Consider the following 14,850-nt stretch of genomic DNA (forward strand, 5'->3'; position numbering starts at 1 on the left):
CACATTCACGACATGGAACAACAAATTGTTTCCCCCCAAAAAATCTAAAATAACTTTGTTTTGAAGTGTCTGTCCTATATCTGAGAGATATAAAATCAGGAAACATTTGTACTTGTTTTAACATATAACCCCTTATTGTTGGCAATAAACACTGTCAATATATACAGTACCAGTCAAAAGTTTGGACACAGCTACTCATTCAAGGGTTTTTCTTTATTTTCACTATATTCTACATTGCAGAATAATAGTGAAGACGTCAAAACTATGAAATAACACATATACCCTGTGCCTTCAGGAGAGCTTTGCACACTCTTGGCATTCTCTCAACCAGCATCATGAGGTAGTCACCTGGAATGAATTTCAATTAACAGGTGTGCCTTGTTAAAAGTTCATTTGTGAAATTTTCTTCCTTCTCAATAAGTTGTGTTGTAAAAAAGTAGGTTTGGTATACAGAAGGTAGCTCTATTAGGTAAAAGACCAAGTCCGTACTGTATTATGGCAAGAACGGCTCAAAAAAGCAAAGAGAAATGACAGTCTATCATTACTTTAAGACATGAAGATCAGTCAATCTGGAAAATTTCAGACCCATCTCAACATCATCTGTTCAGAGGAGACAGTGTAAATCAGGACTTCATGTTTGAATTGCTGCAAAGAAACCACTACTAAAGGACACAAATAAAAATAAGAGACTTGATTTGGCCACATGCAATGGACATTATTATATTATTACATTAGACCGGTGGAAATATGTCCTTTGGTCTGAAGTCAAATTTGAGATGTTTGGTTCCAACCGTCGTGTCTTTGTGAGATGTGAGATGGATGATCTCCGCATGTGTGGTTCCCACCGTGAAGCATGGAGAAGGAGATGTGATGTTGTGGGAATGCTTTGCTGGTAACACTGTGATGATTTATTTAGAATTCAACGCACACTTAACCAGCATGGCTACCACAGCATTCTGCAGTGATACACCACCCCATCTGGTTTGGGCTCATTTTTGAACAGGACAATGATACAACACACCATCAGGCTCTGTAAGGGCTATTTTACCAATGAGGAGAGTGATGGAGTGCTGCATCAGATGACCTGGCCTCCACAATCCCCTGACCTCAACCCAATTGAGATGGTTTTGGATGAGTTGGACCAAAGAGTGAAGGAAAAGCAGCCAAAAAGTGCTCAACATATGTGGGAACTCCTTCAATGCTGTTGGAAAAGTATTCCAGGCGAAGCTGGTTGAGAGAATGCCAAGAGAATGCAAAGCTGTAATCAAGGCAAGGCAAAGGGTGGCTATTTGTTTATTAACACTTTTTTTGGTACTGTACTTCCATTAATTTTTTAAAACTGGTACCTGGGGACCTTCAGACGAGTCTTGTGAGGCCTAGTGAAAAACATCCAACACGTACAGTATGTGTTCATGAGAGTATTGTTAGTGTGTAGCCCAAACGGTTTGCTCGCTACAGACAGAAGTTGGCAGATCTGCTGTACCGACTTCAGATGAGTCCCAATATTATTGTGGGGGTTGTAGAGCAAAACGGAGAGCACCATTGTATTCGCGAGAGTCTCACCATGACGTTCGCGAGAGTCTCTCCACTCTAAGGGGTTATTAAGCAACGTTTTCAAACTTGTGCCCTGCCATTTGTTTCTATACTGCCATTAATTCAACTGATGAGCGAAATGAAGGGGATGGGCCAAATCAATGAATGTGTCACTTCTAGCTTGTTCTTAGGTGTTTGCCAAGAACTTGTAAAGAGGTGCATTATGAAAAGATGTAAAGAGGAATAGATAGTCACTATGACTTAGCGAGAGAGAGCGAGAGAGAGCGAGAGAGAGCGAGAGAGAGAGACTGCCTATGGGGAGTACACACTGCAATGTACACACTGCCTATGGGGTTAAAACTTGGTGTACTTTGACATCGCAAGAGCACATTAGTTTAAATTAAAGACGCCTGATCTCTGACACATTAGAAGCCTCTTCTGTGCTGGCAGAAATAGGAAGGCATTATTACACTCACACTGAAAGAGATTGAATTCAGAGCAACATTACTGTTTTTCAGTTTACCATACATATCTCGAATTTCAATTACAGCGGCGTATATGAAGGCCAACAGGCAATTGAAAGCAAAACACGGCTAGCTCTATTGTGCTGGAAAGGAGAGTTGAATGAAAAAGCAAAGCAGACGAGCGATACCAGTATCTTAACCATGAACACACAGCACACTCGATTTTCAAAAAGGATTATTTTGTTTTTCCCACTGATCGCGAGGGCATGTGTATGGAGTGACAGACAAGGATTAACAGATCTTTGAGGGAGAGAGGGCAAGGAGGATGGCTCCAGAGCTCCAGGGTCTTGGCATGAGGGGAACCAGCGGCAGCCTGTTTCGGGGAGACGCCAGGGGAAAACACCAGGGATGCGTCCCAAATGGCACCCTATTGCCTGTATAATGCATTACTAGCCCACATGGTTTGGTTCAAAAGTAGTGCACTATAAAGGGAATATGATGCCATTTGGGACACAAGACTGGGTCTGGTGTGAACAGTATGTGGGCTGACTGCCTCGTAGTCACTGAGAGGGGTTTTAGCATTAGGCTTGGGCAATATCCAAATGTAATATCATCATACTGTCCTTCTCTCATCCCGGGATTTACGGTATTAATGGCAAAGCAAACAAGGGGGCGCTAAAAACTCTACTCCCAGAATGTTAACAAAATGAGCACAAACTAATAGCGAAAGCACAAGGGATAGCGGAAGCACAAGGGAAAAAAATGGCAGCTGTACAGATAACTCAACCATAGCTCTTTGACATCTGGCAAGATGCCATTATAAGATGTCTGATGTCAAACAAGTATAACTAAACAAGTATAACACATCACCTCATGTGTGCAGGACAACTGAGGCTTGCCAATAGAACGCAATAGATAGAAAAGCTCCGGCTTTTTCTCCTGTTGTGCTAATTACAAAACAAACATATGACTGGCTCAATCGTTCTGGAGAACTAAGCTTCATAGTGTAAAATAATGTGACAGGTGATATGAAGAATGCAATATGCTTTATCTCCTAATGTATTGCAGGTATTAACTTAAGTAGCTACACATATCCAAATTGATTGAAAAACTAGTTTTGACGGTATTGAAAAACCATTGATGTTACAAGCAGAAAGATGGCACAATGTCCCATAAAAGCAGGCTCTTTATAGCCTTAAAAGCACCCATGCACTGCAAAGCTGTCCCAAGACGTCCCTGTTGACCCATAACACTACAATACCACAGCACAGCCATTTTGTCTAAATGGTGACTGTAAGCGCATTCCGTTCTCCATCTACGGCAGCGTACGCAGAAGAGAGAGTAAGAGATCTGGGCTGGGAACGGAGCAGGCAGGGACCAATGGGCTGTAGTGGCTCTCTAGTCACAGTATACGTGAATTCTCACCAGCATGTACGGCAGTCAAAAGACCTTTCTATTTTCATAGGGGAGAGTGATGTTTATGAGGCACTCCACTAATGGAGGAGCTGGGGACATTTCTATCTGGGACAGGGCAACCATTTTCACACAGAAAATACTACTTTCATATAATGAATCTGTGGGGAGGAATCAACTTAATGAGGTGGGCATGTGTTCGTGACGAGGTTTTCAGAGGAAGTGGGCACGTGTCCGTGGGGGACTGGAGGTGTTCAGAGGAGAACTGAGAAGGATGGGAATTGTTCGAAGGCTCGTTAATAACAAAACGGTAACAAATAAAGTGCTGTCAAGGGAGGCCTGGGGCATGGCCACATCACACCTGGCTAGCAAAACACTTAACAGTCCGGCCCTGATTTAAGAATAAGTAGGGATGGAACTTTCTCAGGCTGTTGGACGTGCCCTGCACAACTTTACAGCGTCAGTGGCATGGTTGGCTTAATATTGGTAAGTCACATCACATAGACTTCGCAGTGAATGACATTGTTCTACGTCCCAACTGGCAGTCTGCTCTCTATGTAGTGCACTACATTTGATGAGGGGCCCATAGGTCAATAATATTTCTGTCAAAAGTATTGCACTACATAGGGAATAGGTGTGCCATTTGTGACGCAAATGGGATTGTTCTCATATGGGGCACCATTAATGTAGGGGGTCATAGTGTTGGTTATGGTTCAATATGACATTAAAACACAGTTACAAGCTTGAAAGTAAGAAAACTACAGACAAATACAGTCCATAAAAGGTTTGCGTGTATAAACCAAGATGATGATGTAGGTATAAAATGACATTATGTGAAGTATAGTCAGTGGTGAGTTTAGCAAGTAAATCTTGGTGGGTAAAACTAAAAAATCTATATGTTTTTTAGATGCATGCCAGCAAAGCCACTACCCAACACAACACTAAACAATACATTAGTTGCACTATAACGGCGACAAGCGGTGCCCACAAACTGTTAGGGCCTGAAGAAAGCTGTCCCAACAGCAGAGCTTTCTTTCCAACACAATGGAGTGAATCCTTACCACCGCTACACCTGGCAACCAGCAGAGCCTTGTCTGGCAGCGAAACAGTTAATTCAGCCTCATTTACTGCCTTTTTTAGAAAATACAGCTGATATGGCTGACCATAACTCCCTGGCATATTACATCATTTATGCAGCAGCATATAAGACATTTTTGGACTCACCTTGTTGTGCGTGGCGGTACTTCATTGTCAAATTTTGTCATCAAAGAAAAAGATTTACAATTCCGGGTTGGTTGACCGTTCAAAACGTATTTCCCCAGTCTGACTTCCCAGTTGCAATGCCTGCGGTTAGCCACTGTCACCGATTCCTTCCAAACAACTCATTGTTGAATTTGTGATTTCCAACTTGTTGTGTGATGTTCATGTCCAATGGTTGATGTGCACCGATACGTTTTATCTATAATGTATCTTCATATGACACGGATTAAAAAGGATTTGCCACTAGATTGTCTACTTGCTTTATGATGATGACTGCTAGCTAAGATTTTGAAAGTAAGATGTTGACATGATCAGTCCAATCAAAGCTACTGTAGATAGAACGTGATTTAACATCAATTTATCTGTGTCCAATGCCCTTGATCCTTCTTGGAAGGGCACTTCTAATGTAACTCTATGGCAGCACCCAAAGGGCTCACATTCTTGATGTTTACCCTTACGAAAGTCGGGTGACATAGTGTCCCCATGAGTGACAGAACACTGAGCCAATCACAGTGCAATGCTGAGCCAATCATGGTGCAATGCTCCTATTTTCTGCTGGCCTGCCCCACCACCACAGAAAGCATTGAGCTAGGTTGAAACACTTACATTTTGGAGCTACCTGTTTGTATGCGGCTTTATTAACTCAATGATATATATATATATATATATATTATTTACAATGTTTGCAACCTGATATGTGACACGTATTAATGCCAAAATAACATGCAAACAGGCAAGCCACCCACCAAAAAAATATATATATATACATTTAATTTAATTAATTTTTTGGCAAAAAATGTGGGGCTTAAAACAGGTGGGGCTCTGTCCTGAAGGACGGGTCGCCACTGAGTATAGTGCATTTGAGCCATATACTTCAAAGTACTTCAGCGTCATGTACATTAATGGCTGTGTACAGTGTAAGGAGTATTTTAGACCTCTACTTCCCGCTGTGGACCTGGGTGGCCCTGCAAGTGGCTGGCTGAGGTTTACAGGGCGTGAACAGTGCCTGAAACCTATCTCCTCCTCCAAAGCCAAGTGTTTCTGTAACTGAGCTAATGGCCTCAGACACAAGGGGCCAGAGATGAGTGGTCAATACGACAGACACTGAAGGAAAGAGTGTCCACACTCTGGGCACAGTGTACAGTGAAAAAAAGCAGCTTTGATGGCTAATGCAATAACCACAGCCAGACATCAAACCAAGCGGAACGATAAGAGCAGATGAGAAGATGAGAAGAGGAGGAGAAGTTTAACTTCCATCCAACGCCGGCTGCCCTAATTTGTCTGATGTGTGACGTGTCCGATTGATCATTATCAGGAATCGCGAGGAGCGGCGATGGACCCTCAATTGCATGTCTCTAAATTCTGCCTGACCCTGGGCGAGTCATTTTTAAATGCAATCTACAGTTTATATCTGGGGACCAAAATAGCACCCTATTCCCTATGTAGTGCACTACTTTTGACCAGGGCCCATATCAATGTAGGGAGGATGGTGCATTTTTGGGTCGCACCGTGTGGGTTAGTTGTAACGTCTCTTCGTCTGGGTTGGAAGTCCTGCGAGCATCGGATTGGGCTCGCTGAATGTGAACAAGCACTATGTTGGTCAGCCTAGCAGCTTCAGAGACCTCCCACTGGGCTGCAGGAAAACATGCTGTGCTTTGTTGTGCTTGCCACTTTGCAGTCAGTCAGGGGATGAAAGCTATTCAAATAATTAGCCATGTTAGTTATGTTTGGAGTGTTCTAGAATAATCAGCCATGTTAGTTATATTAGTTCTGTTTGGAGTGTTTTAGCGAGTGTTGTTTTAATCAAAGGATAGATCAGGAAATGAGCCTGACCCGGGATGTTGTTCGATGTTAATCAGAAGTGAGGACAAGGGAAAACAAAGTTGTTATCTTGTTTGTATCAATTTCAAAACAAGCAAAGGGGTTGTGCTATGGGGTAGTTTGCTGACCAGTTTTTTAATTGTGTAATGGCTCTGTGGGTAGTCTGCTTGTGGGTCTACTCACAGGTGTACATGTGTTTAGTGTGCCTGGACGTGTTTGGAGGGAAAGGAGAATGCTGATGTTTTATTGTATTCCCGTCAGCTACAGTATTCGTTGATATACTCAAGTAAAGTCACAACGGAATTGAACAAAAGTCTTAGCCAGGATCCAATAGGCATTTCTAGAGCCCTCCACAATCGTATCTCCAGCTTGTCGCAGGCCATGAACCAACGGCCAAAGGCTTACATCAATACTATTGAGTGGATTGCAGGCAGCAATCTCTTCCTATTGACATCAAAAGTGGGTTGAAAATGGGTTGAAAGAGTATTCCTGTGTGGGGGGGGAACAGCAGAATGAGGTGGTAAGGGGGGGAAGCCCTTAAGCTCTTTCCTATACCTCCTTCTCCACCTTTTCTCCATCCATAAGGAAAGCTATGGAAAAGCTACACGTGGGTTTGGTATAGTTTTCTATAGACAAGGTACTGGCATTCCAATCCCCTTCTCCCTAACTGATCTTGTCCATAATCAGTCCATCCAGGATTTTGCGATTCTGCCACTAAACAGACCGATCACCGCAGCACAAAAAAAAGGGCTTTTACCGCGACCGGGAGGTCCGTGGGGCGACGCACAATTGGCCTAGCGTCGCCCGGGTTAGGGAGGGCTTGGTCGGTAGGGGTGTCCTTGTCTCATCGCGCACCAGCGACTCCTGTGGCGGGCTGGGCGCAGTGTGCGCTAGCCAAGGTGGCCAGGTGCACGGTGTTTCCTCTTGCGCATTGGTGCGGCTGGCTTCCGGGTTGGATGCGCACTGTGAAGCAGTACGGCGCACTATGAAGCAGTACGGCTTGGTTGGGTTGTGTATCGGAGGACGCATGACTTTCAACCTTCGTCTCTCCAAAGCCCGTACGGGAGTTGTAGAGATGAAACAAGATAGTAGCTACTAAACAATTGGATACAATGAAATTGGGGAGAAAAAGGGGTAAAAAAAAGAAATCACCCCACATTTAATCACCCCACATCGACCGGACAGCAGTAGAGAAGGTGGAAAGTTTTAAGTTCCTCAGCGTACATATCACTGAAATCTGAAATGGTCCACTCTGACAGTGTGGTAAGAAGGCTCAACAGCGCCTCAACCTCAGGAGGCTGAATTATTGTAGCTTGTCGCCTAAAGCTCTCACACACTTTTACAGATGCACAATTGAGAGCATCCTGTCCTGCTGTATCACAGCCTGGTACGGCAACTGCACCCCCCGCAGCCGCAGAGCTCTCCAGAGGGTGGTGCGTTTGGCACAACGCATCACCGGGGGCAAACTACCTGCTCTCCAGGACACTTACAGCACCCGATGTCACAGGAACGCCAAAAAGATCATCAAGGACAACAACCACCCGAGCCACTTCCTGTTCATCCCGTTACCTTCCAGAAGGTGAGGTCAGTACAGGTGCATCAAAGATGGGACCGAGAGGCGGAAAAACAGCTTGCATATCAAGGCCATCAGACTGTTAAACAGCCATCACTAGCACAGGGAGGCTGTTGCCTGCATACAGACTTGAAATCATTGGCCACTTTAATAAATGGAACACTAGTCACCTTAATAATGTCTACATATCTTGCATTACTCATCTCTTATGTATATACTGTATTCTATACTATCTATTGCATCTTAGTCGATGCCGCTTTGCTCATCCACATATTTATATATTCTTATTCCATTCCTTTACCTAGATTGTGTGTATTAGGTATTGTTGTGAAATTGTTAGATATTACTTGTTAGTTATTTCTGCACTGTCGGAGCTAGAAGCACAAGCATTTCGCTACACTCGAAATAACATCTGCTAAACACGTGTATGTGACCAATACAATTTGATTTGATTATGTACACCCTTTTATCCCCTTGTCAGCAAATTTGTGACCAAATATTGTTTATATTTTTTGCCTGCAAATATCAATGAAGGGCATAATACTCAACCATTTAAAAAGGGTTAATGGTTTCCAGTCATCATTTGATAGGGGAATACATTTTTGCCCTGTTTTCTGTCTGCAACTGAACCCTTCGACCCCATGCTGAATATTTTGTGGTAATTCAACAAATAAAAGCCTGAGTCTATTTCTGTGTGTTTGAGTACTGATAATTTGACGACAGTGGTGAAAGTTTGATAATGACCATTTGAGGTAATAATGCTGTATCAAAATCCATGACCTAATTCAGCAGACTCTATAATATTCCCCCGTCACAACACACCACAATATTCCACACCACAACGGAAGACTTAAACAAATACGTCTTCACTGACATTTGAGCGTGACTATTTATGTGAGCGTCTTCCGTCCCCGCTGGCTTGCGGTGAAACGGTGATCAAGTATAAAGGTGGCGATTGAACACCTGCCTAATGTGGATTAAGCATGCATATGGCAGTGTCTGCCTGGGATCTCTGGCGCTCTAATGTGAGATGACAGAGCATTTCTACACATTCACTCCTCACGCATAAGCACCTCTCTTAACTAGCCCGGTCCCAGCATCGAATGACACCACCGTAAACGATGTACTGTACTCACTTCTATTTATATCAGCATAAGGCCAATAATTACAGCATATAACTGTCCCAGTCAACATTGGAAATGAACTTAAGAGTAAAGAGGGATGTCGCCCCCTCAGCCAGAGTTTTTGTAGCTGGTAATGACTGAATGAATGCTACTTATTGGCATTCAAGAGGAAATTCCTTTCACCACAAGAAGTTGTAAACAGCAAGACACAGCCTTCATCATCCCATATATACTTTGCTTTGTATGGAAAGCAGTGAACAGTATTAACAGGCAGTAGAGTGGCCCTTTGCCAACCTGTAGCTAGGACCTGATGGCAGGGGGTCGAAGCAGTGATGGAGTGGGCTTTGTTGATAAAGTAGGCATTTTGGTTGAATTGCACATTCATTCAGGAGGGACGAGACTGGGAGTCCAATGACTTTTGATGCAGTATTTGTAATCCGTGGTCGTTTGTTATGAATTGAAGCTGTTAGCAAACTGAAGTTGCAGATACTACTGTTTCGGTTTGACCGAAAATGGGTTGATGTCAGATGTTACTGGGTTATATCAGATTACATCTGACAACTTAACATTGACTTCAAGAACATTTACAATGTACAAGTCTGCCATTTGGCTTACATCACTCTACCGTTGTTAATGATTCAGTGGGCTTTGTTCAGTTTTAGACATGTTCTCAATGAATATAAAAGCTGAATATAACCTCAGAGACAGCTCCCATAACACGAGAGCCCACCTGTCAGTGCATTGATACGGTTCCCATGACAATCTTGACCCTGTGCCATAGTGCCAGGACACAGACAACATTATGAATGTCACACAAATGATTTCCCCTCTTTCATTTCTTTAATGACCCATGTGTTTGACTCTGTCTCTATTGAACGGAATATTCAAGTCATAAATTCTATGTGTTCTAGTTCTAGTTTGTGACTCGCAGTCTCAGTTTGTGGATATGATTGTCTCCCAGCTTTGGGTTTTAGACTTCCTTTGATTCATTAAACAAAAAGGTATCGTTGCAATTTTACTTGTTTGATATCAGAACATCAGCATTTACAAATAACAAGATTTCCAATAACAACATCAGCACAGTGTGGAGATGTGGTTCTACCTTTGAAGAAGCAGTCCTTGCTGTGCACCACGTAGATCCGTCTCTTCTGCAGGCAGGCGGTGCGGTACACCTCACAGTGGTTCTCGTAGAACCTGCCATCGGAGCCGCACACCGGCACAAAGGTGGGTCGACACTTCTCCTGGCACACACACTCTGCCCGGCCCGTCGACTCCAGCAGCACACACTGGCGGCCCCTCCCGCAGTTTGTCCTCTTGCATGGCCCTCCATTTGACCCAGAGTGGACTGGAAGAAAGACAGAGAGAGAGAAACCAGAGTTTAGGTTGGAAGAAACAGAGACAACCTGGGAAAAAAAACATTCAAAAAGAAACCCAAGGTTTGTAAAATACCAGGAGACTATCATACTAAGACAATCCAGTAAGAAAAGATAGGAAGGATGGTTGGATAGGTTGTGTTGGATAGAATATTAATCAATTCGAACACCTGCTGTCTGCTTTCTAAAAGGAAAGTGAAAAAAACACATTGTTTATTGAAGGCGCTGTTTGCGCAAGGTTGCCTCTGAGTGTATATGGATGTTCATTACATTTCTCAAATGTCAGGTAAATTAAAATCTTCCCTGTCATGTTGTCAGGGGCCAATTTTTCCTAAAGGAAACTCTGAAATGGCATATTGGTTTTATTAAGATTTTGTGAAGGCATATTGTTTTTATAAAAAATGTGTGATTTTCCATCCAGGTGGACTCATGCTCTAAAGACTATCAGTAACATTTCAACTATCTACTAACCTTAACCCTAGCCATAACCCTAACCCTTATTCTAACGCTAACCGTAACCTTAACAAGCAGTTGCTTATCAACAGATAATACGACCATCTGTAGAGCATCTAGACTATCCAAATAAAGTGTGATCCAATATTCCACACAAACACACTTAAACTTTGTGAGATCAACAGAGATCGTAACTTGCCCTTCCTCACACGTCCTTCCTAGCACCTGTCACTCCTGAACCCTTCACCGTGGAGATCCTCCGACTCCCTTCTGATTCAATCTATTTGCATTTAAAGCAGGGAAAAAGCTGCTGAGACTTGCAGCCACACCACCTTGGATTGATCTTGCTAGGCCCCAGGCCCTAGAAGGGACCACTCCTGGAGAGATCTGAGCTGGGATTTATGGGGGCCTGGGTTTGGAGTATAGGTGGCCGCTAGATTGAGGTTAGGAGCTAGGCTGGGGGAGAGAGGGGAACTGGATTGGTTTTAGCAGCATGGCTGGGGGGGAGAGAGGGGGGCTGTGCTGGAGATAGCAGCATTGCTTGGAGAGAGAGGGTAGCTGGTCTGGGTTAGCAGCTATAGGCTGGGGAGCATAGTCATAGACTAGACGTAACATAGTAAATGTAAATCGGGTACACTCAAATGAGTATAATATGTTATGTTTGGTATGCGTACATAAGACAGAAGCATGGATGGGTAGGCATAGAACATAAACGTCTAGAAACCCAAAGGTTGCGCTTTCAAATCTCATCATCTCAATCTAATAGCTAATTAGCAGCCTTGCAACTACTTATCATGATAGCTAACCCTTCCCCTTTCCAGCCTGAGCATTCAAATTTTGGATTGATAGTGATGATGGGTACAGTGGCTTGCGAAAGTCTTCACCCCCTTGGCATTTTTCCCAATTTTGATGCCTTACAACCTGGAATGAAAATGGATATTCGGAGATGCAAAATATTTTCTATTGTGAAACAAGCAAGAAATAAGACAAAAAAAAACAGAAAACTTGAGTGTGCATAATTATTAACCCCCCCCCACCCCCGCCAAAGTCAATACTTTGTAGAGCCACCTTTTGCAGCAATTACAGCTGCAAGTCTCTTGGGGTATGTCTCTATAAGCTTGGCACATCTAGCCACTGGGATTTTTGTCCATTCTTCAAGGCAAAACTGCTCCAGATCCTTCAAGTTGGATGGGTTCTGCTGGTGTACAGCAATCTTTAAGTCATACCACATATTCTCAATTGGATTGAGGTCTGGGCTTTGACTAGGCCATACCAAGACATTTAAATGTTTCCCCTTAAACCACTCAAGTGTTGCTTTAGCAGTATGCTTAGGGTCATTGTCCTGCTAAACGGTGAACCTCCGTCCCAGTCTCAAAACTCTTGAAGACTGAAACAGGTTTCCCTCAAGAATTTCCCTGTGTTTAGCGCCATCCATCATTCCTTCAATTCTGACCAGTTTCCCAGTCCCTGCTGATGAAAAACATATCCACAGCGTAATGCTGCCACCACCATGCTTCACTGTGTGGATGGTGTTCTCAGGGTGATGAGAGGTGTTGTGTTTGCGCTAGACATAGCATTTTCCTTGAATGCCAAAAAGCAACATTTTTGTTTCATCTGACCAGAGTGCCTTCTTCCATATGTTTGGGCAGTCTCCCACATGCCTTTTGGCAAACACCAAACGTGTTTGCTTATTTTTTTCTTGAAGCAATGTTTTTTTTTGTAAAGTCCAGCTCTGTGGGGTGTACAGCTTAAAGTGGTCATAAGTGGTCCTATGATGCTCCAATCTCCTCTGTGGAGCTTTGTAGCTCCTTCAGGGTTATCTTTGGTCTCTTTGCTGCCTTTCTGATTAATGCCCTCCTTGCCTGGTCTGTAAGTTTTGGTGGGAGGCCCTCACTTGGCAGGTTTGTTGTGGTGCCATTTCCTTTCCATTTTTAATAATGGATTTAATGGTGCTCCGTGGGATGTTCAAAGTTTCTGATATTGTTTTTATAACCCAACCCTGATCTGTACTTCTCCACAACTTTGTTCCTGACCTGTTTGGAGAGAGCCTTGATCTTCATGGTTCCGCTTGCTTGGTGGTGCCCTTAAATTAGTGGTGTTGCAGACTCTGGGACCTTTCAGAACACATGTATATATACTGAGTTCATGTGACAGATCATGTGACACTTAGATTGCACACAGGTGGACTTTATTTAAATAATTATGTGACTTCTGAAGGTAATTGCACCAGATCTTATTTAGGGGTTTCATAGCAAAGGGGGTGAATACATATGCATGCACTACTTTTCTGTTTTTTTATTTTCTTTAATTATTTATTGAAAAAAGTTTTTTTTTTCATTTCACTTCACCAATATGGACTATTTTGTGTATGTCCATTACATGAAATCCAAATAAAAATCCATTCAAATTACAGGTTGTAATGCAACAAAATAGAATACTTTTGCAAGGCAGTGAAAATGTCTTAATAACACTGCCGTCCAATCACCAACTTTATTTCTGAAAAATGCCATTTACACATGACAACATGTGCTAAAAATAAATATAATTGGTTTAGGACTTTATATGCGGGAACCTTTATTTTTACTTCAATGAAAAATCTCTGAGCAAATCCTGCATTTGCCTCAGTGCCCTGGTAGATGACTGAAAGGAGAGTGGATCTCAAGTTCTATTTTGACAGCTTCAAAGTGGGAACCAGGTGGATCAGTTGAGGTATGAAAATTGTTAAATTATGACAATGCTTCATCAATAATGTCACTTAAATGACAAATCATTTAATTAAAAAGTCTGTATTTGCAGCGCTGAATAATGTTGGTTGCAATGCTGCTTGAAGAAGCAGCAGCTTGCGTTATTAGCTATTGCTCTAGCTATCTATCCTCTCCCTCTATTTCTGAATGAATTTGTTTCTTTCTAGCTGGCAAAACAAGTGAGCATCATTTTCTTTGTGTACTGCCAAATGTTGATAACATAACTACATTTGCCACTGGTATGGGCTAGTAAATATCCTAAACCTAGCCAGCTAGACAGTGATAGAAGCAAGCTCAAACCAGGGAAAGGGAAGGGGAAGAAACAATTTACTTTCTGTTTCATCTGCTGGTAGCTTGCTAATGTTCACTAAAATAAGTTTCTCCACATGTAATTGATGAAATTAGATTTTAATTCCATAAAGATTATACTTGTGTGAAGATTGTAGAAAAACCCTCTCTGAATATTGCTACCTTGTAAAAGATGGCTAGCTATGCTCCAACTTCAGTCTATCAGCTTTTCTGACATGATTTTCCTGCCTGGCAGATACAGTGTCCGTTTCTACTATTGTACTATTACTGTACTAAGGTAGATAGCTAGCTAGCTAAACTACTAAATCCTAATTTAGCTAGATAGGATAGCATATCTTGTGTTTGGTCCCACTATCACTGTCCTTCATCCACCACACATTAATCTAGACACAAGCAATCAGATGATGTCATTCTGGTTAGTCCACAATTAGTAAGTCAATGTTTTTATGAGGGACAATCCCACCCTCACAGTCCGGTTGAGCACAATACGATAAACAAGAATGACAGGACACACACACACACACACACACACACACACACACACACACACACACACACACACACACACACACACACACACACACACACACACACACACACACACACACACACACACACACACACACACACACACACACACACACACACACACACACACACACACACACACACACACACACGGGACAGGCAGGTGAGCATTGCCTGGCAGGGAATCGACATTCAGCCAGCCTGCTCACAGATCTGTTCAGCCTATTGTATGATTGTTGTCATGCCATGGAAGTT

At 42.8% G+C, this 14,850-nt stretch overlaps 1 protein-coding gene across 1 annotated transcript in view; it reads right to left on the bottom strand.

Moving 5' to 3' along the window:
• LOC123998713 (follistatin-related protein 4-like) overlaps nucleotides 1-14,850 on the bottom strand; it is a 249,095-nt gene that overhangs the window by 127,224 nt on the left and 107,021 nt on the right. The window contains exon 4 of the mRNA XM_046303809.1: nucleotides 10,291-10,533. Within this exon, the coding sequence (XP_046159765.1) occupies nucleotides 10,291-10,533 (243 nt within the window). The remainder of the gene's footprint in view (nucleotides 1-10,290; nucleotides 10,534-14,850) is intronic.

The sequence above is a fragment of the Oncorhynchus gorbuscha genome, linkage group LG16, assembly GCF_021184085.1.
Source record: "Oncorhynchus gorbuscha isolate QuinsamMale2020 ecotype Even-year linkage group LG16, OgorEven_v1.0, whole genome shotgun sequence".
Lineage (NCBI taxonomy): Eukaryota > Metazoa > Chordata > Actinopteri > Salmoniformes > Salmonidae > Oncorhynchus > Oncorhynchus gorbuscha.